The following is a 20,423-nucleotide window of genomic DNA, read 5'->3' as shown; positions in this document are numbered from 1 at the left end:
GCATGACATGAGCTATGACTGGCTTACAAAAACGCATTGCAAGCTTGATTTCAATGATTCGGAAAGTAACATGCGGTGTTTGGTGGAGTTCCAATGTATACTTTCGTAATACGAATATTCGCAGCGTACATGTTGCTGCAGATCAAAGATATGTCCAAAACGTGTCTTTTCCCCTGAGTTTTGTTTTCTAAAGTGGCGAGAAATTGTACCATAACCATTCAAAGGATTACTAAGTTTTGCAGTTCTGAAGGAAAATATACTGTCACTTAACACGGAGAAAGTATGTTTTCACCCGGGAGAAAATTTATTTTTAACCGGGAAAAATTCGGGAAATTTTTTTCCTTGTCCACTATACCCTGCATTCTAACTACGCCACCTCAACTGATGATAAAGAGGAGACTGCCATAAAGGTTCGACAGCCCGTCTAAAGCTGTAACACACTCCTGTGGCACTAAAGCAGCCAGTACAACTCTATACATCAGTGCCAGATTCATCTGAATTGTCAACATAGACCTACTTTGACAATGAAGTGGTAAAATTAAGTGCAGTTATTCCTGTTTAGAACAAGCGTGCAGAGTATCAGAATGTGCAGATCATTAGACTTGGTACAAAACTGTTGTGGGACAAGGAACTACATACAGCAACAGAAACTGTTATACTTGAAAAAAGAGACAGTATTGGTCGTATATTTTTTACTATTGCAAAATCGATTTTCTGTCACTGAGTGACCATCTTCAGTGCTAGAAGTTAAAAATTTTTTCACATTACGATCAGAGATTACAACATAGAAAATCACAATTACATCTGCATATGAACATGACACTTGTTAGAAACAAACCTATATTGTATAACTTAAATTGGAATGCACTGTTGTCACTAAGCTTACGGCAATCACATAGACTGAGGTCGCTGTTTACCTGCACTTGTTCAGCAGACCTCGGTGTGACGGGGCTTGACACGCCTTCTATGTGACATGTGTCACGTGAAGACATAGTGTTATTGGTTTTGCGAATTATTAACACTAAATAATTCTTGTACTTTTGTGAATGGTGTAGTAATTCAAATTTAAAATGTGCGTACAACACATAGCAGACGCAGGAGAATATCTAAAATACATTGGCATATTGTTTTTTATAAACTATAAAACATAAAATAGATCGATGATAAGTTGTTAGAGTGCAGAACATTTACAAGGCAAAAGATAATGCCAAAGAATAATAAATGAACAACATAAAAAGAGGCGCAACACAGGTCTTTCTTAAAAAACGTAACACCCACCATCTGGCGTGGGAAGTCAAAAGTACAACGTTCGTAATTTATGTAACAAACGTTAATACCAAGGAGTCAATATTTAAAAAATAATAACGTTAATACCAAGGAGTCAAATATATAAAAAATAATCACAGTACGAAACTGCCGTTACTTAATAATTAAAATGCCGTGCAAATGTAAGGTGCGAACAAGTAGTATACATCAATCATCGAGAAACCATCATGAGGAAGGACAAGTAATAGTGTCACTTATACCAAAATGTACATTGTACTTTAGAGAAATTAAACGTAGACTATGCACGATATCCAGCACTTATTCAAATAGCAAAAGAATTGTTAACATACATTAAATGTAATTACGTAAAGTGATAAAGTGCTGGATATCGTGCATAGTCTATGTTTAATTTCTCTAAAGTACAATGTACATTTTGGTATAAGTGACACTATTACTTGTCCTTCCTCATGATGGTTTCTCGATGATTGATGTATACTACTTGTTCGCACCTTACATTTGCACGGCATTTTAATTATTAAGTAACGGCAGTTTCGTACTGTGATTATTTTTTATATATTTGACTCCTTGGTATTAACGTTATTATTTTTTAAATATTGACTCCTTGGTATTAACGTTTGTTACATAAATTACGAACGTTGTACTTTTGACTTCCCACGCCAGATGGTGGGTGTTACGTTTTTTAAGAAAGACCTGTGTTGCGCCTCTTTTTATGTTGTTCATTTATTATTCTTTGGCATTATCTTTTGCCTTGTAAATGTTCTGCACTCTAACAACTTATCATCGATCTATTTTATGTTTTATAGTTTATAAAAAACAATATGCCAATGTATTTTAGATATTCTCCTGCATCTGCTATGTGTTGTACGCACATTTTAAATTTGAATTACTACACCATTCACAAAAGTACAAGAGTTATTTAGTGTTAATAATTCGCAAAACCAATAACACTATGTCTTTACGTGACACATGTCACATAGAGGGCGTGTCAAGCCGACACCCCCGGGATAACAAGGCCGTCCAGCAGTGTTAGTGACGTCACACTAAGCGGCCCATAGCCGACGCAGCAGTCCACGGACACCTCCGTACAGACGCGCCTGATGCTAACGATCTTCTGTCCGTCATACAGAAAGGAGCGAACTATAATTCGAACCAAAGACCAAATTACATATACGGGCAGGAATAGGTTCTAGAACTCCTCTGAAAAGTGTTTATCTTCAGTACCAGAATGAACATCAAATTGTCAGGTTTTCTAAATAGAAAAGTACTTTGCTAGTAACAGACAGCAATAATGAGACTTGCAGTTGGTGATTTCTACGCGGAAAAGCTGTAGAGAGATTGAAAATGATAAGTAAAGAGAGCCTCAGCCTTTTGCTCACATTCTTACATGTAATGCACTTGGTTGTTTTTCATTTCCTTACCTTTTATAACATTTTTAATATTGTTTCAAGAAGTGTATCTTCAATAGCAGAGTGAACTTCAAATTGTCAGGCTTTTCTTAAAGGAAAGAGCAGTCCCTTAGTATCACAGTGCAAGACAGAATCTTGTGTTCAGTGATGTCTATGTTAAAAGGAGAATATTTGATATCTATCTTTTGTTTCCATTCTTTATTAGTGAGGATACACTCGTAAAAATTCTTGAAAAGAGCTGTCACCATGAACATATGAGTAAATTCACAATAGTCATGTGTTTTATGAGATAAAGCGAACTCTTGTTACCTTATTGTAAACGAAAGTTGTGAGGGTTTTGCTATGTATGACAGTGTTTAAGATAATTTACTTTCAGTGTAATAGCTTGAAAATGTTAAGTCCTGCTGTCAGTTCGCATTTGTTACCACCTGTATGCGAGTTTTAAAGCTAAATAGTGTTCTGACAATTATAAAATAGTGGCAAAGTTCCTCAATCTATTAAACTTATTCCTGCCCGTATATGTAATCGGTATTTCGTTATGAACCTTTATGCTGTTTACAAGAATGCATATAATTAGGTCTTTGGTTGGAATTATAGTTCGCTCCTTTCTGTATGACGGACAGAAGATTGTTAGCATGAGGCGCGTCTGTACGGAGGTGTCCGTGGACTGCTGCGTCGGCTATGGACCGCTTAGTGTGACGTCACTAACACTGCTGGACGGCCTTGTTATCCCGGGGGTGTCGGTCAAGCCCTGTCACACCGAGGTCTGCTGAACAAGTGCAGGTAAACAGCGACCTCAGTCTATGTGATTGCCGTAAGCTTAGTGACAACAGTGCATCCCAATTTAAGTTATACAATATAGGTTTGTTTCTAACAAGTGTTATGTTCATATGCAGATGTAATTGTGATTTTCTATGTTGTACTCTCTGATCGTAATGTGAAAAAATTTTTAACTTCTAGCACTGAAGATGGTCACTCAGTGACAGAAAATCGATTTTGCAATAGTAAAAAATATACGACCAATGCTGTCTCTTTTTTCAAGTATACCTGTTACCTGGTCGTAGTGCACAAGACAACATGGAGTCGCCAATCTATGGCTTACTAAGGATATAAAAATATCTTGTAACCGGAAAAGAGAAATGTATCTGACAGCAAGAAAGAGTAGTGACCCAGAAACTATCAAAAATTATAAAAACTACTGTGTTATATTAAGAAAAGTTATTAAAAAATCCAGGAGTATGTGTATCATGTCTGAAATCAGCAACTCTGATAATAAAATTAAAACAATTTGGAATATTATTAAAAGAGAAACAGGTCAACCAAGAGCAGAGGAAGACAGTATTACCATCAAATTGAATGAAAACTTTACGAACAAAAAGTCAGAAGTTGAAAATATTTTTAATAATCATTTTCTAAATGTTGTGGATATAGTAGGATCCAGGTGTTCATTAGAAGATGCTAGGCTGTTAATGGAAGAGGCCATACCTATGCAATTTGATACAATTGAAATCTCACCCACTTCTCCCTCTGAAATTAGGAAAATAATAAACTTGCTTAAAAGCAAAAACTCACATGGAATTGATGGCATTTCCAGCAAAATACCAAAAGCTTGTTCTCAACAGATAAGTAAGATTCTCAGCCACCTGTGTAATAGCTCTCTGGAACAGGGCATTTTCCCTGATAGACTGAAATATGCTATTGTTATACCTTTGCATAAAAAAGGGGGATAGACCTGATGTCAGCAATTACCATCCAATCTCCCTTCTAACAGCTTTATCCAAAATTTTTGAGAAAGTAATGTATTCAAGAGTAGCTTCACATATCTGTAAAAATGAAGTACTAACAAAATGTCAGTTTGGTTTCCAGAAAGGTTTTTCAACAGAAAATGCCATATATGCTTTCACCAGTCAAATTTTGAATGATCTGAATAACCGAACACCACCCGTTGGGATTTTTTGTGATCTCTCAAAGGCTTTTGATTGTGTAAATCATGAAATTCTGCTAGACAAGCTCAAGTATTGTGGCATGAGTGGGACAGTGCACAAATGGTTTAATTCGTACCTAACTGGAAGAGTGCAGAAAGTTGAAATAAGTAGTTCTCGTAACATGCAAAGATCAGCACATTCCTCAAACTGGGGAACTATCAAGAATGGGGTTCCACAAGGGTCAGTCTTGGGTCCTTTGTTGTTCTTATTATATATTAATGACTTGCCATTCTATATTCATGAAGGGCAAAAAAAAAAAAAAAAAAAAAAAAAAAAAAAAAAAAAAAAAAAAAAAAAAAAAAGTTGTTATATTAACTTAAGTATGTTGTTAAATTAACCTAATTATGTCATGTATTGGAAAATTCGACTCGTTCCACATCATTACGAAATATCGTATTCATGATCCATGGAACTAGTATTAATCTAATCTAATCTAATAGAAACTGTATCAGAAGGATCAAGTGAAGGAGGACAAACAAATTTTGAAGACTACAGGATCCCAATATTTAAAAAAAAGATGCCCTTGGGTTGTTGTTAAACCATATTAGCATGCCATCTGCAAGATGGAAAGACAAAACTAAGCTGTTTGCTGTAAATTTATCGCATTACAGCACTCAGGCATACGGGTTTTGTCAGAACATTTTATATTTCCATCAGTGTGTGCATTATAGAGGTATGTGGAAGGCATACAAATAAAAAGTGGGACAAGTAACAATATGTTCCACTTTTTAAAGCAGAAGATACAGCATTTCTCCAATACTGAAAAACTGGTGCATATATCATTAGATGAAAAGTCTCTGATGGCAAATTTAACATATGACAGCACTTCTGACAGTGTTATTGGCTTTTAAGGACTTGGGGTTTACACTCACAATACATTTCCCCCACTGTTTGGCAGTTGCTTGTCCCACTTAGGATAGTATAAAGATGGAGATCGTACTTGTGGCAACAGGCAACAATAACTAAAACGCAGTAGGCCTATGGAATGACAAATGGGGTGTCGATCCTTTATGCATGCAGAGGTACATCTCTGTGCTTCTTATGTGTGAATCTGTGTGTTTATATTCCATTGATATCAAAGTGGTAAGCTGCAGTTCTATCAAACGTCAGAAGCGTTTCTTCACGGATGTATTGGAACTTGCCACTGGATTCATGAGTTTTATCCCTACTTGCACTTATTTTAGAATCCTTTTTAGAAACATCTGTGTCTTCTGATACTACACAAACTCCTGAAGGCAAAAAAATAATTCTAATATTTCGTAAATCACGTAGGAAAGGGATGCAAAACAAACACTATGCTTACAACTCATCTGAAGCTCTCCTTTCTTGCTGCTTGGAGTGCTAGTGTTGCTCCAGCTGTCAAACAGCAATAACTTTTACGACAGTGAGCGTCGTGGCTGTTATATTAGGCTGTGATTTCTCTAAAGCTCTGTGATTGCTGGAGCTTGAATATATACTTTCGAAATACCAAAATGGGCAGCGCGTACATCTTGCTGCACATAGAAGCTTGTCCCAAAACGTGTGTGTATGTGTTTTCTAAAGTGCCCGCCCACGCCGGTCTGTAAAACCTAAACCATTCAGAGATTGATAAGTTGTACAATTCTGAGAGAAATTTTACTGTAAAAAATTTATACTTTCACCCTGGAGAAATTGTACTTTTAACTGGGAAATCCGAGATTTTTTCCCTTGTCCCCATATACACCCTGACAAGCTCCACTCCAGCAGTGGTGGTTTTTTTTGGGGGGGGGGGGGGGGGGGGGGGTTGGATTCCCCCTCGTATACCATTCTGAAAAGCTATGTAAAATGTCTATAGAAATCTATATAAGTAATATTAAACTTTTTAATTACCGGAAAGATTGATGAATTAGATGCCTGTAACTGCTTTTTGGACAAGTGCTCAACAACAGCAGCTGCATAACAGTCTCCTAACATATTATTTGTTGTCCTCACACGATCCCTGTGGATAAATAAATAAAAAATTTCTGAGAATTAAAAATCCAATATTAGGCAAAGAGAACTTGCAAAAAAAAAAATGTACACAGATTAAATAACATGTAGTCCTAAATTAGTTTAACTTCTCATAATGTTAAACGGCATAAGGAATTTCAAAATTTTTAGTTGTTGAATAAAATAATATAACTGAAACACTTGACCTGAGTATGGAAACAAAAGTCTTATGAACTAGAAATACCAAAGCTATAAAATTATACAAAAGCATAATCTTAAAAAACAATTAATTAATTACTATCTGCAGAGAAGTGACCAGCTCGAAATCTGCACATTGTATTAAGGTTTAAAATAGATCTTTTAGACCACAATCTTGGAATAAAAATCAAATTTTAACAATGCTCACTTCATGAACTACTTACACAAACCAGTCAATTGCAAAAAGAAGTGATACATCTTGAACTGGAGCATCAATGGTGGACAGCACCATGAAGATTAAAACCAAGGCTGCACTGGGGACACTTGCTGATGAAAAACTGGCTGCTGTTGATGCCAGACTGAAAGAATGTGTTCCCATGGAATGAAAAGTAATGTAATTTATTCATAGTGACATTCTTTCAGGAAAAACCTTAACATTACACACCATACACTAATTAGCCAAAACATTATGAGCATTGCCCACCACAGCGTAGGATGCCGCTTGGTGGTATGGTGGGCATGTGACATGGTAGCAAATGTACATAAGCAGAGCAGACACCGACAAGGAATCACCCTAGGGAAGATATGGGCTGCAAATTGTGAAATCCATTGAGATAAGCAACTTTGATCAAGGGCTTTTGTTACTATGCAGAGCCTGTGAATGAGTATCTTGGAAGTGGCAAAGCTGGTTGAATGTCCACGTACTACTGTTTTGGGCATCTATGGAAAGAGGTAGAAGGACAGTGAAACTACCACTAGGCACTAAATGGTTGCACGTCCACAACTCTTCACAGAACGTAGGGTTCAGAGACTTGACTGTTCTGTAGTTTAGGAAAGATAGTGATCTGTGGCACCCCTGCCAAAAGACCACAATGTTGTTGCGTGCCCAAGTGTTTTGGAGCACATCATTCATCTTACACTGTTGAACACGGATCTTCAAAGCAGATCCCCTCTACATGTTCACACACTGACCCAATATCATCAATTATGATTGCAATGGGTATGGGACCATCGGGTTTGACCGTCAATCAGTGGAAACATGTTGGCTCCTCAGGTGAATCACATTGTTGCAACAGTAGGTCGCTGGTCATCTCCACAAAATTGAGGTGAATAGCAGCTTGAAACGTGCAACGTGCCACTGAGGTAGACTGGTGGGAGCAGTATTATATTATGGGAATCATTCTCCTGTCCTTGCATGGTACCTGTGGTAGTAATCTTAGACACACAGACAGCTGAGATTCACCTGCATTCCTTCATGCTTGATGTCTTTCCTGATGGTGATATCATTCAGCAGCATAATTGTCCATGTCTCGGAGCCAAAACTGTGCTATAGTGGTTTGAAGAGCATTATAGTGAATTCATGTTGATGTCTCAGTGACCACATTTGCTTGATTTAATTACTATGGAACCAATCTGGGTTGTTACTGGGTGCCAATCACCGTCCCATTATTCCCGCAAATTACATGACCTGTGTGTAGACATCATGCCCCATATCGCCACAAATCTACCAACAAACTGTCGGATCCCTGATATGCAGAATCAGCAATGTATTTCATTCCAAGGACAGGCAGACAAGCTATTAAGCAGATGGTCACAGTGTTTTGGCTCTTCAGCGTGTGTACTTCAGTACACAACCTTTAAAAAAAAAAGTTCAAAGTAAAGTTTCTTGTTATATTTATGATTACTGTGACTATACTCACCACACTGTCAGTATTTCACCAATACCAAGTGATATTTGATTCATCTGTGCAATAAAAATTGAAGCTACAGCTACAAATAGAGCTGTTCCATCCATGTTGATCGTGCATCCAATAGGAAGTATAAATCTAGAAATTCGCTGATCAACACGGACTTTTTCATCCATGCATCTCAAGGTTACTGGAAGTGCAGCAGCTCTGGAATGAGCAGTACACTTCATTGTACTATTTATGCCTATCACAAGTTATAAAATTAGACTACTATGAAACTTTGCACCTCACTCAATTGAAAAGTATTAATATTACATGAATATAGGAGAGAGAAATATCACCTAAGTTTAATTTATGATAAAAAAAGTGCGAGAATTTTAGAACAAATTAACTACATTTACAGGAAGACAGTGTAAAAAAACACGTATACAACCAACGCAAATATTTTTAAAGTTCAACATGAATGTCCAACAAAGAATTACCAGAAAATTTGAACTGTGACTTATGAAGAGTAACAGAATTTGTCTGACAATGTCTAATTTCCTTTGATAAATAAGAGAATATCTTATCACATATATTTCAAGAATGTATTTAGAAAGGGATTACATTTTCAACTTACAGCAACATGAAAGCAGTATTTCTTGCATGTTCTGTAGCAGAGTGAGGTGGATATATATTTAACACTTTACAGTATGGAATGATAGCAGCACTATAATTTTATATAATTTGTGGAGCAATTTAGTCATCAGAGCTTACAAATTAACTCATCACACACAGTCCAAATTGCACATTTTTACACAAATGTTCATGGTGTCAACATAATAAGCCAATTACATAATAAGTTAATTACTTCTTTAATAGATGTAGTGAAACTGTTAACCAAGAAAATTTTCTTTACCTTGCATTTGGAATGCCCCATATCGCTACCTCTTCCAGTTTCGTCTTTTTTATGGTCATACATATTTATCCTACCTTTACTTGTAGCTGTATCTTATTAGTTACTGACTTTGAGGCTGTGATGGTAATGGTAAAGCTATACTCACGTTGATGCTGTGGCAAATGCAGTGAGTGTGGCTTGTGCCAGTCCCCAGTAGTACTTGTAAGGGTTGCGGCGAATGATGATGAAATAAATAAGTTGCATTATGATAAGTTGGTAGATAAAGACACCAAGCACAACTGTGAAAACAAACCATCCAAGCTGTTGCACAACAACGCTAAGGTCTTCCACTGACAGTATCTTTCCTGCAATAACACTTGCAACGCCAACTGGTGTCAACCTGAAGCAGATTGCATATGTTATTAATTAATGATGTAATATAGTCTGCACAAGTTTCCTTATTGATAGTTACTTAACAGACAATTCACCAAGTTGGATTCACCGCAGATCTGTTGTTATTAGATTTAGAAAGGAAATTTTAAAGCAAGAAATTATGCTCCTTGTTAAGAAACATTACAAGTTATCTGACAGAGAATGCTGCAATCACTTCATTCATACAAGGCCTACTGATGGTTAGGGCTTATGTACTTTAATTAATAATAAAGTAGTGATGTTCATGCTAAGCTCTTAGGTTCCCAGCCAAGTTTTACTGTTGATATCCATGACATTTCAGTGAGCCTCATACTCGTTATCTTTTCGTCAGTGGTATATGCCAGGAAAGTCTGCATTCACTCAGGTGTGATGTTATTGATTTAGAAATAATGTGGAAGATATGGTACTTGCAGATGGCTATATTTTAATGTGTGATAGTATCTCCCACCAAGTAAGACAGTTAGGTACTACTGTAATTTATTAAACGCTGCCATCATTCAAAGATGTTCCCAAAGGATTGTAAGGGGGGGAAAAGCACTCCGTCTTCAGGCCACAAGTGGCCCATCGGGACCATCCAACTGCCGTGTCATCCTCAATGAGGATATGGATAGGAGGGGCATGTGGTCAGCACACTGCTCTCCCGGTCATTATGATGGTTTTCTTTGACTGGAGCCGCTACTATTCAGTCAAGTAGCTCCTCAGTTGGCATCACGAGGCTGAGTGCACCCCGAAAAATGGCAAAAGCACATGGTGGCCCGGATGGTCACCCATCCAAGTGCCGGCTACGCCCGACAGCGCTTAACTTCGGTGATCTGATGGGAACTGGTGTATCCACTGCGGCAAGGTCGTTGCCAAACAATAATGTAAAGCACATGGTAAAAAAAATTCCCCCGGTTCCAGAGTACACATTTTGACTTGCAGTGTTTTTACTGAACAGCACTGGCAGTGTTCCGAACACCAGTACACATATTATTATAAACTGTTGTGGTAAAATATCAGTACGATGTCTGTGTAAAAACGGCAAATTGTCTGCGATGATGTAACTGGTGCATCTAAGACAATCTCAGTTTAATAGGGTATCTAGTGCCAATGTATACAGTATCATAGCAACATATGGCATTCATGGGAACTTGCTTCTACTAAATGCTGTAGTGGAAGAAAAACTAAAATTATTTACAGAAACAAGAGGGCATTAAAGAGGATCATTAAATTGGATAATAAGCCTCCTGCAATGAAAATGACTGCCAAGTTTAATATTTTGTCAATTAAAACACTGTGGAAGGAACTGCACAACTCAAACAACCTGGTTTGAATTAATGCCTTGTGACTAGGGGCCTCCCGTCGGGTAGACCGGTCGCCTGATGCAAGTCTTTCTATTTGACACCACATTGGCAACTTGCGCATGGATGGGGATGAAATGATGATGATTAGGACAATACAACACCCAGTCCCTCAGCAGAGAAAATCTCCGACCCAGCCGGGGAATCAAACCCGGGTCCTTAGGATTGACATTCTGTCGCGCTGACCACTCAGCTACCGGGAGCGGACAAACAACCTGGTAGAACATTAGGGTTATGTTTCTTTTAAATGAGGGGAACACGTGAGAAAAGGCTTCATTGGTGTAAGTAATTCAATGCCTAGATTTTGGTGATAATCAAATGAAATTATATCACATCAAACCTCACTTGAGCATTTCAAAAATTTTTTTCACAATGAAGCCTAACAATATCCTCCAGCCCATCATATACCACTTCTGCATGGAGTATAAATGTGCATATGCACTTATAGCACTTCACACTGAAGCTTAACCCCTCATTCTTCTCATTCTGCATTAATTACTAGAAAGGAGACAACAAATACCCTCAGACAGTAAACATCAGCACATGATTAACACATGGAAAAGCATACCAAACACAGAAATATGCAGTAAAAGAGGCAATAATACCGAATTACAGGTCAATAACATGCCTGTTCACCATGTTCTAGTTGCTTACAGGAATAGTAGCTGGTGGAATTCAGAATTACAGGGAAGAAAATAGTGTTATGGCAATTGAGTAAAAAGTCAATAATTGAAGAAGCAGAGTTATATGACAAGCTTCTGATTGCAATATGATTTTGGACCACTGCAAAACCCAGAAAAACTAATTTGTACATGATCAGAACTGACTAGTAATAAGAATTTCATTCAGTGCCTCACAGTGGGATCATGAAATCTCTTTAAACCACTGGACTTAGCAAAAGACTCAGGAAGTTCACCTAAAATGTGATGGAGGACTATAAGATAGAATAGAATGTTACAGATTGGTCAACAGTAAGTGAAGAACCTTCCTGGTTAATACACTATCCTAAGTGCTGTTCAGATTATTAGGATCACATTGTCAATAATTTTACAGAAAAAAAACAACCTGGACCATCAAAGAGCCAGAAACTCAGAAAATTTCTCATCTGATTCCTACTCGTCACTGTGGATGTCACTGTCCCTATATACCAACATCCCTTATGCCTGTTGTCTTGCTCCTATTGCACAATGTCCTTCAGACTCCAAACCCACTACCTCTTTCCTGGTATACCTTACTAACTTTTACGTAACACACGACTAGAACTACTCTGAATGGAAGATACACAGGCAAATCGACATCACAGCCATGGGCACCCATGTGGCACTGTCTAATACCAACGTGTTTGTGGGCCATCCAAAGGGGATCTCCTAGCCTCCCAAAAACCCCAACCCCTGGTCTGTTTCAGGTTCATTGATGCTATCTTTACTAGACTCAGGACAAAGACACACCCTACCCTCATTCCTTCACAACCTCACCACCTTCTTGCCCACCCACTTCACCTGGCCCCCCTCAACCCAGTGTGCCACCTTCCTGGAAGTTGACTACCTCCTCTCTGATAGCTCAGTCCACACTACTGTCCATATTTAACACACCAACCGCCAACAGTACATGCATTGCAACACCTGCCATCCCCTACTTACCAAAAAATCCCTCCCATATAGCCTAGCCACCCAGGGACAGCCTATCTATAATGACAAGAACTCCATTGCCCAGGATGCTGAAGATCTCACAAAGGCCTTCAGAGACAGGCAGTATTCTACAGACCTAGTTCAGAAACAGATTTCCTGTGCCATATCCCCACATGCTCCCAGTCCTTCCGCCTCCTCAAGTACCAACTACAAATTTGTGTCCCCTTTGTGACCTGATCCCACTGTGGACTGGAGTAACTGAACTGCATCCTTCATAGGGCTTTGATTATCTTTCATCATGCCCTGAAATGAGGAACATCCTAACCAATATTCTTCCCACTCCTCCTAAAGTGGTTTTCCTTCACCCACCAAACCTCCATAACATTCTAATCTATCCCTATGCCTCTGCCAATCTCAGCCCCTTGCCACAGAGATCATACCCCTGCAGAGGGCCCAGGTGCAAGACCTGCTCAATCCACTCACCCAGCACTTCCTATTCCAGTCCTGTCACAGGCTTATTCTACCCTATCAGAGACCAGACTGCCTACAATATCAGTCATGTCATGCACTGGCTCTGATGCAATCATTGCACAGTTTATCATATTCGTGTGACTACCAACCAGCTGTCCACCAGGGTGAATAGTCACTGCCAAACTGTTGCCAAGAGCAAAGTGAACCTCCCTGTGACACAATATGCAGCTGAACATAACATGTTTGACTTCAGTGGCTCCTTCACAGCCTGGGCCATCTGCATCCTCTCCCATCAGCTCTCCTGCAATGCAGAGATGGGAGTTATTCTTACAACACATTCTCTGCTCCTGAAACTGTCATGGCTTCAACCCAGGTAACCTACTCTCCCCCAACCCTCCACTGAACAGTTTCTTCCCCCTCTGTCCTACCACTTCTTACCAAACCATTTCTCCTCACCACATTATGTGCTGCTCTTTGCCAATGCACCTACCAGTACCTTTGCCTCTCTGCTCATTTCCTTTTCCATTCTTATACTCCCCCCCCCCCCCCTCCCCCATTCCCCCACAGCCTCTGGACACTGCTCCTGGCAAGTATGTCCTGTCACCTAGTTCCTGTGTGCTCTGACAGACTGAGCTCTTCTCTCCCCCCAGCTGTGCCCTGATATCCCTGCCCCACTCTGGATTGCTCCTCTTATTCAATGCAACAGTTGCAATCTGCCCATGTGTGTTCCTTCCCGACCCCCCCCACCCCCCCTTCAGAAAAAGCCTCAATGTCTAACAGTCTTTTTTGTTGTGCCTGTCTGCAACTCTGTGTCATCTTTATGGTGAGTAGCAGTCTATCCTTTTCATAATTGTTGCAATATAAACTTGCACAGCTTGTGAAATGCCCAGTAGGCAATATTCGGAGAAGACTGAAAGTAAAGTAAACGGAAAGGAGGTCTGGTTGTGTCTGATCAGTGGAATCCTGAAATACGAAACAAAAGCACTGATTCCAGTCAAACACATGCAAGCATCAGAAAGGATGCTGTAAACTTAGAATTAAAAAATATGCCTAAGCCCATAGTTCATCTTTGGAAAGAGCTGACAGAACAATATAAAACATCCTGAGCCATTACAAAAAGTTTTCACAGTCAGATTATAAGCAGATACACAGAGAATTATTGACCATATTATTCTAGGTGACAGCAGAATCAACTAAAAACAGTTGGAAAAGCTTACAAGAGATGAGGACCTGAAAACTCTGAAAACGAAGCTTGAACAGTTCTGGCATAGACCTGTAAATATGGCTTCAGTGATTCTTAGCATGTTGGACACAGTTGTTGTTGTTGTTGTGGTCTTCAGTCCTGAGACTGGTTTGATGCAGCTCTCCATGCTACTCTATCCTGTGCAAGCTTTTTCATCTCCCAGTACCTACTGCAACCTACATCCTTCTGAATCTGCTTAGTGTATTCATCTCTTGGTCTCCCTCTACGATTTTTACCCTCCACGCTGCCCTCCAATACTAAATTGGTGATCCCTTGATGCCTCAGAACATGTCCTACCAACCGATCCCTTCTTCTGGTCAAGTTGCGCCACAAACTTCTCTTCTCCCCAATCCTATTCAATACTTCCTCATTAGTTATGTGATCTACCCATCTAATCTTCAGCATTCTTCTGTAGCACCACATTTCGAAAGCTTCTATTCTCTTCTTGTCCAAACTATTTATCGTCCATGTTTCACTTCCATACATGGCTACACTCCATACAAATACTTTCAGAAATGACTTCCTGACACTTAAATCAATACTGGATGTTAACAAATTTCTCTTCTTCAGAAACGCTTTCCTTGCCATTGCCAGCCTACATTTTATATCCTCTCTACTTCGACCATCATCAGTTATTTTGCTCCCCAAATAGCAAAACACAGTGTCCAACCATATATATACAACCATATATAAACAAAGATGATGTAACTTACCAAACGTAAGTGTTGGTACGTTGATAGAGACAATAACAAATACAATCTCACGCACAAAATTCAAGTTTTCGCAACCCACGGTTGCTTCATCAGGAAAGAGGAAAGGAGAGGGAAAGACGAAAGGATGTGGGTTTTAAGGGAGAGGGTAAGGAGTCATTCCAATCCTGGGAGCGGAAAGACTTACCTAGGGGGAAAAAGTGGCAGGTATACACTTGCGCACACACACACACATATCCATCCGCACATATACAGACACAAACAGACATATGTAAAGGCAAAGAGTTTGGGCAGAGATGTCAGTCGAGGCGGAAGTGCAGAGGGAAAGATGTTGTTGAACGACAGGTGAGATATGAGCGGCGGCAACTTGAAATTAGTGGAGGTTGAGAACTGGCGGATAACGGGAAGAGAGGATATATTGAAGGGCAAGTTCCCATCTCCGGAGATCTGATAGGTTGGTGTCAGTGGAAAGTATCCAGATAACCCGGACGGTGTAACACTGTGCCAAGATGTGCTAGCCGTGCACCAAGGCATGTTTAGCCACAGGGTGATCCTCATTACCAACAAACTGTCTGCCTGTGTCCGTTCATGCGAATGGACAGTTTGTTGCTGGTCATTCCCACATAGAAAGCATCACAGTGTAGGCACGTCAGTTGGTAAATCACGTGGGTGCTTTCACACGTGACTCTGCCTTTGATAGTGTACACCTTCTGGGTTATAGGACTGGAGTAGGTGGTGGTGGGAGGGTGCATGGGACAGGTTTTACACTGGGGGCGGTTACAAGGGTGGGAGCCAGAGGGTAGGGAACGTGGTTTGGGGATTTCATAGGGATGAACCAAGAGGTTATGAAGGTTAGGTGGATGGCGGAAAGACACTCTTGGTGGAGTGGGGAGGATTTCATGAAGGATGGATCTCATTTCAGGGCAGGATTTGAGGAAGTCTTATCCCTGCTGGAGAGCTACATTCAGAGTCTGATCCAGTCCCGGAAAGTATTCTGTCACAAGTGGGGCACTTTTGGGGTTCTTCTGTGGGAGGTTCTGGGTTAGAGGGGATGAGGAAGTGGCTCTGGTTATTTGCTTCTGTACCAGGTCGGGAGGATAGCTGCGGAATGCGAAAGCTGTTTTCAGGTTGTTGGTGTAATGGTTCAGGGATTCAGGACTGGAGCAGATTCGTTTGCCATGAAGACCTAGGCTGTATGGAAGGGTTCGTTTGATATGGAAAGTGTGGCAGCTGTCATAATGGAGGTACTGTTGCTTGTTGGTGGTTTGATGTGGATGGATGTGTGAAGCTGGCCATTGGACAGATGGAGGTCTACATCGAGGAAAGTGGCATGGGATTTGGAGTAGGACCAGGTGAATCTGATGGAACCAAAGGAGTTGAGGTTGGAGAGGAAATTCTGGAGTTCTTCTTCACTGTGAGTCCAGATCATGAAGATGTCATCAATAAATCTGTACCAAACTTTGGGTTGGCAGGCCTGGGTAACCAAGAAGGCTTCCTCTAAGTGACCCATAAATATGTTGGCGTACGAGGGGGCCATCCTGGTACCCATGGCTGTTCCCTTTAATTGTTGGTATGTCTGGCCTTCAAAAGTGAAGAAGTTGTGAGTTAGGATGAAGCTGGGTAAGGTAATGAGGAAAGAGGTTTTAGGTAGGGTGGCAGGTGATCGGCGTGCAAAGAAGTGCTCCATCACAGTGAGGCCCTGGACATGCAGAATATTTGTGTATAAGCAAGTGGCATCAATGGTTACAAGGATGGTTTCCGGGGGTAACAGATTGGGTAAGGATTCCAGGTATTCAAGAAAGTGGTTGGTGTCTTTGGTGAAGGATGGGAGACTGCATGTGGTGTTGATCTATGTAGGCAGTGATATGTTCTGCTGGGGCTTGGTAACCAGCTACAATGGGGCGGCCGGGATGATTGGGTTTGTGAATTTTAGGTAGTAGGTAGAAGGTAGGGGTGCGGGGTGTCGGTGGGACCAGGAGGTTGATGGATACCCTGTGGCTAAACATGCCTTGGTGCACGGCCAGCACATCTTGGCACAGTGTTACACTGTCTGGGTTATCTGGATACTTCCCACTGACACCAACCTATCAGCACTCCGGAGATGGGAACTTGCCCTTCAATATATCCTCTCTTCCCGTTACCTACCTGGCCTCAACCTCAGCTAATTTCAAGTTGCCGCCGCTCATATCTCACCTGTCATTCAACAACATCTTTGCCTCTGTACTTCCTCCTCGACTGACATCTCTGCCCAAACTCTTTGCCTTTACTTATGTCTGCTTGTGTCTGTATATGTGTGGATGGATATGTGTGTGTGTGTGTGTGTGTGTGTGTGTGTGTGTGTGTGTGTGTGTGTGTGCGTGCGCGCGCGAGTGTATACCTGTCCCTTTACCCCCCTAAGGTAAGTCTTTCCGCTCCCAGCATTGGAATGACTCCTTACTCTCTCCCTTAAAACCCACACCCACACCCTTTCATCTTTCCCTCTCCTTCCCTCTTTCCTGATGAAGCAACCATTGGTTGCGAAAGATTGAATTTTGTGTGTGTGTTTGTGTTTGTTATTGTCTCTATCAACGTACCAACGCTTTCATTTGGTAAGTTACATCATCTTTGTTTTTAGATATATTTTTCCCACGTGGAATGTTTCCCTCTATTATATTCATATCATTAATTTGAACCCAACAATCACGTTTGTTATTGTCATTGTCTGCTTGGGTCTGTGTATGTGCGGATGGATGTGTATGTGTTTGCGAGTGTATATTTGTCCTTTTTTCCCCCTAAGGTAAGTCTTTCCGCTCCCGGGATAGGAATGACTCCTTACCTTCTCCCTTAAAATCCACATCCTTTCGTCTTTCCCTCTCCTTCCCTCTTTCCTGACGAAGCAACCATTGGTTGTGAAAGCTAGAATTTTGTGTGTATGTATGTGTTTGTTTGTGTTTCTATCGACCTGCCAGCGCTTTCGTATGGTAAGTCACATCATCTTTGTTTTTAAATATATTTTTCCCGCGTGGGATGTTTCCCTATTATATATATAAATATGTCTGCTTGTGTCTGTATGTGTGGATGGATATGTGTGTGTGTGTGCGCGAGTGTATACCTGTCCTTTTTTCCCCCTAAGGTAAGTCTTTCCGCTCCCGGGATTGGAATGACTCCTTACCCTCTCCCTTAAAACCCACATCCTTTTGTCTTTCCCTCTCCTTCCCTCTTTCCTGATGATGCAACCGTTGGTTGCGAAAGCTAGAATTTTGTGTTGCCTACACTTGGAAGCTTTCTATGTGGGAATGACCAGCAACAAACTGTCCATTCGCTAAGTTGCCTTCTGCCTCCTTAAAATTCATTTTTTCATTTTTGACTAATTACTATTAACATAAGTGAGTATAACCTGCATTATCATAAAAGATAAAGGTTGGCCTTCAATCCTAAAGAATATAATACCAGATCTAATTTTGTGCTTAATTTATGTATGTAATTGATTTTATAACTTATTTTGACTATTCCTAGTTAATACTTTCATTATAGGGTGAAATCAGTAACTGTTTCATAGCTTAAATTGTATTGTTGATGTATAAACAAATATAAATTCTGGTCTAATTATAAACATTTGGAGGAACAATTAATTGTATTCTTAAAGAATCTATTTGAAAACATGTTAGCAAAGCCAGCCCTTAATTTATTCCAAACTAATTTACAGTTTTGTCAAAAGTATTGTTTGCATATATGTTAATTGCATGATTCAAACAAATAATTTGGCTTAACCCTCGTGGTAGGAGAAACTGTTAAAAAGAACCAATTTTTGGATACATTTAGTTAATTTAATGAGCTAAGTTTTAATTGTAATTTCTGTAAATTTAACTTCAAACAGTGAGTAGTTTCAGTACCTATTATTGTGAGGCTATATAAGGGCCCGATTTCCAGTCCCAGGACAGTCAGTCCACGGCCGAGTTTCAGACGAGGAATCTGTGTTGTTTAGAATGACAACAATGTATCAACTTAACCGTGAAATAAGTGTTACACCAACATGCCGTGGGTTAAAGCAATGACAGTGTCTGTGCAATTTGTTTGAAAGACTGTGAAATGTGTGGTTAGGTTTTTACTGCTCATAGATGTTCAACAGTAAACTATTGTAGCAGTATGTGGATGTTTGCCTGCAAACTATTAATGAGGTTTATCATAAGTTAAACAATAGAGCACTGGGCACATATAACTGTGTATTATTGGGGAGTTGTGAACAATGAAAGTAAAAGACTGTGAAATGCAACTGTGCACCTGTCGGCACAGTCAGTGCCGAAATTACCATTTTTCAGCCAGTATAGCAATGCAGTACGTTGACACCAAGAACAATCAACAAAGAAATAAAGCAGGCGAATGTCAAAATACTATCGAAAACCTGAGGGTTGCTCAGTGAGTAACGGAGAGATGGATATTGGAAATTACTAGGTGAGAAGAGAAACCAAATAAACAGATTATGGAGATAAATATGATTATGACTGCAATGAAAATGAAATGGGGATGGGCAGCACATTTTGTGAGGTGAATGGATGGTGGATGGGTCAAATTAGTGATATAATAGTACCACTTTCAAACTTGCTCTAATAAGTTCCTCCATTCGCTGCTGAAGTACATAGATGGCCAGTAAAACTGCAACACCAGGATGGGTAGCAAGCAACGAAATTTTCCTTTTATATTTTTAGTGATTTTGCAGTATACATGGTGCAAAATTGTGTACTTAGGACTGCCATCTCCACCAGCAATGACAGCTCTAACCTGGATGAGCACCTATTTGAAATGAGCTTGTTTGACAGTTAAGGATATGGCAGTCCGTGCTGCTTAAATTCTGGGCAGAGTTCAATGGCTGGTGAATGTGCTGGCCAAGACAACAGTCAAGATTAGATTAGATTAGTTTTTCGTTCCATAGATCCATGCTGAGGAGATTCTCGTGGATGTGGAACATGTCAAAGCAGGTGAGAACACTACTAGCAACTTGCAGTCTTGTGTTATCTTGATGAAAGATAACATTGCAGGCACAGCCAGTGACATTAACTCTTCAGAAATGTAACACCTGCTGTCCAAATTACCAGGTACATGAACCACAGGTGATTGTGTGTAACCAGAGGCACCCTACACCATCAGCTTCTGGGTCTGGATGATGAAAAGTAATGCAGTCTGACAACATTCATTATCCTCAGAACCTCCACACACAGACATGTCTGTCATGAT

General features: G+C 40.0%; 1 protein-coding gene and 1 pseudogene across 4 annotated transcripts in view; both read right to left on the bottom strand.

The window, feature by feature from the left end:
• The window catches only part of LOC126416402 (excitatory amino acid transporter), a 444,232-nt gene that overhangs the window by 11,047 nt on the left and 412,762 nt on the right, over positions 1-20,423 (bottom strand). For all 4 annotated transcript variants that reach the window (XM_050084097.1, XM_050084096.1, XM_050084095.1 and 1 more), the window contains 4 exons: positions 9,555-9,788; positions 8,524-8,718; positions 7,048-7,182; positions 6,527-6,635 (listed from right to left, as the gene is read on the bottom strand). In XM_050084097.1, the coding sequence (XP_049940054.1) occupies positions 6,527-6,635; positions 7,048-7,182; positions 8,524-8,718; positions 9,555-9,788 (673 nt within the window). The remainder of the gene's footprint in view (positions 1-6,526; positions 6,636-7,047; positions 7,183-8,523; positions 8,719-9,554; positions 9,789-20,423) is intronic.
• LOC126417837 (5S ribosomal RNA) lies at positions 10,556-10,673 on the bottom strand (annotated as a pseudogene).

The sequence above is a fragment of the Schistocerca serialis genome, chromosome 8 (assembly GCF_023864345.2).
Source record: "Schistocerca serialis cubense isolate TAMUIC-IGC-003099 chromosome 8, iqSchSeri2.2, whole genome shotgun sequence".
Lineage (NCBI taxonomy): Eukaryota > Metazoa > Arthropoda > Insecta > Orthoptera > Acrididae > Schistocerca > Schistocerca serialis.
The sequence above is the reverse complement of the archived record's forward strand: the minus strand, read 5'-3'. Positions and strand labels throughout refer to the sequence as shown.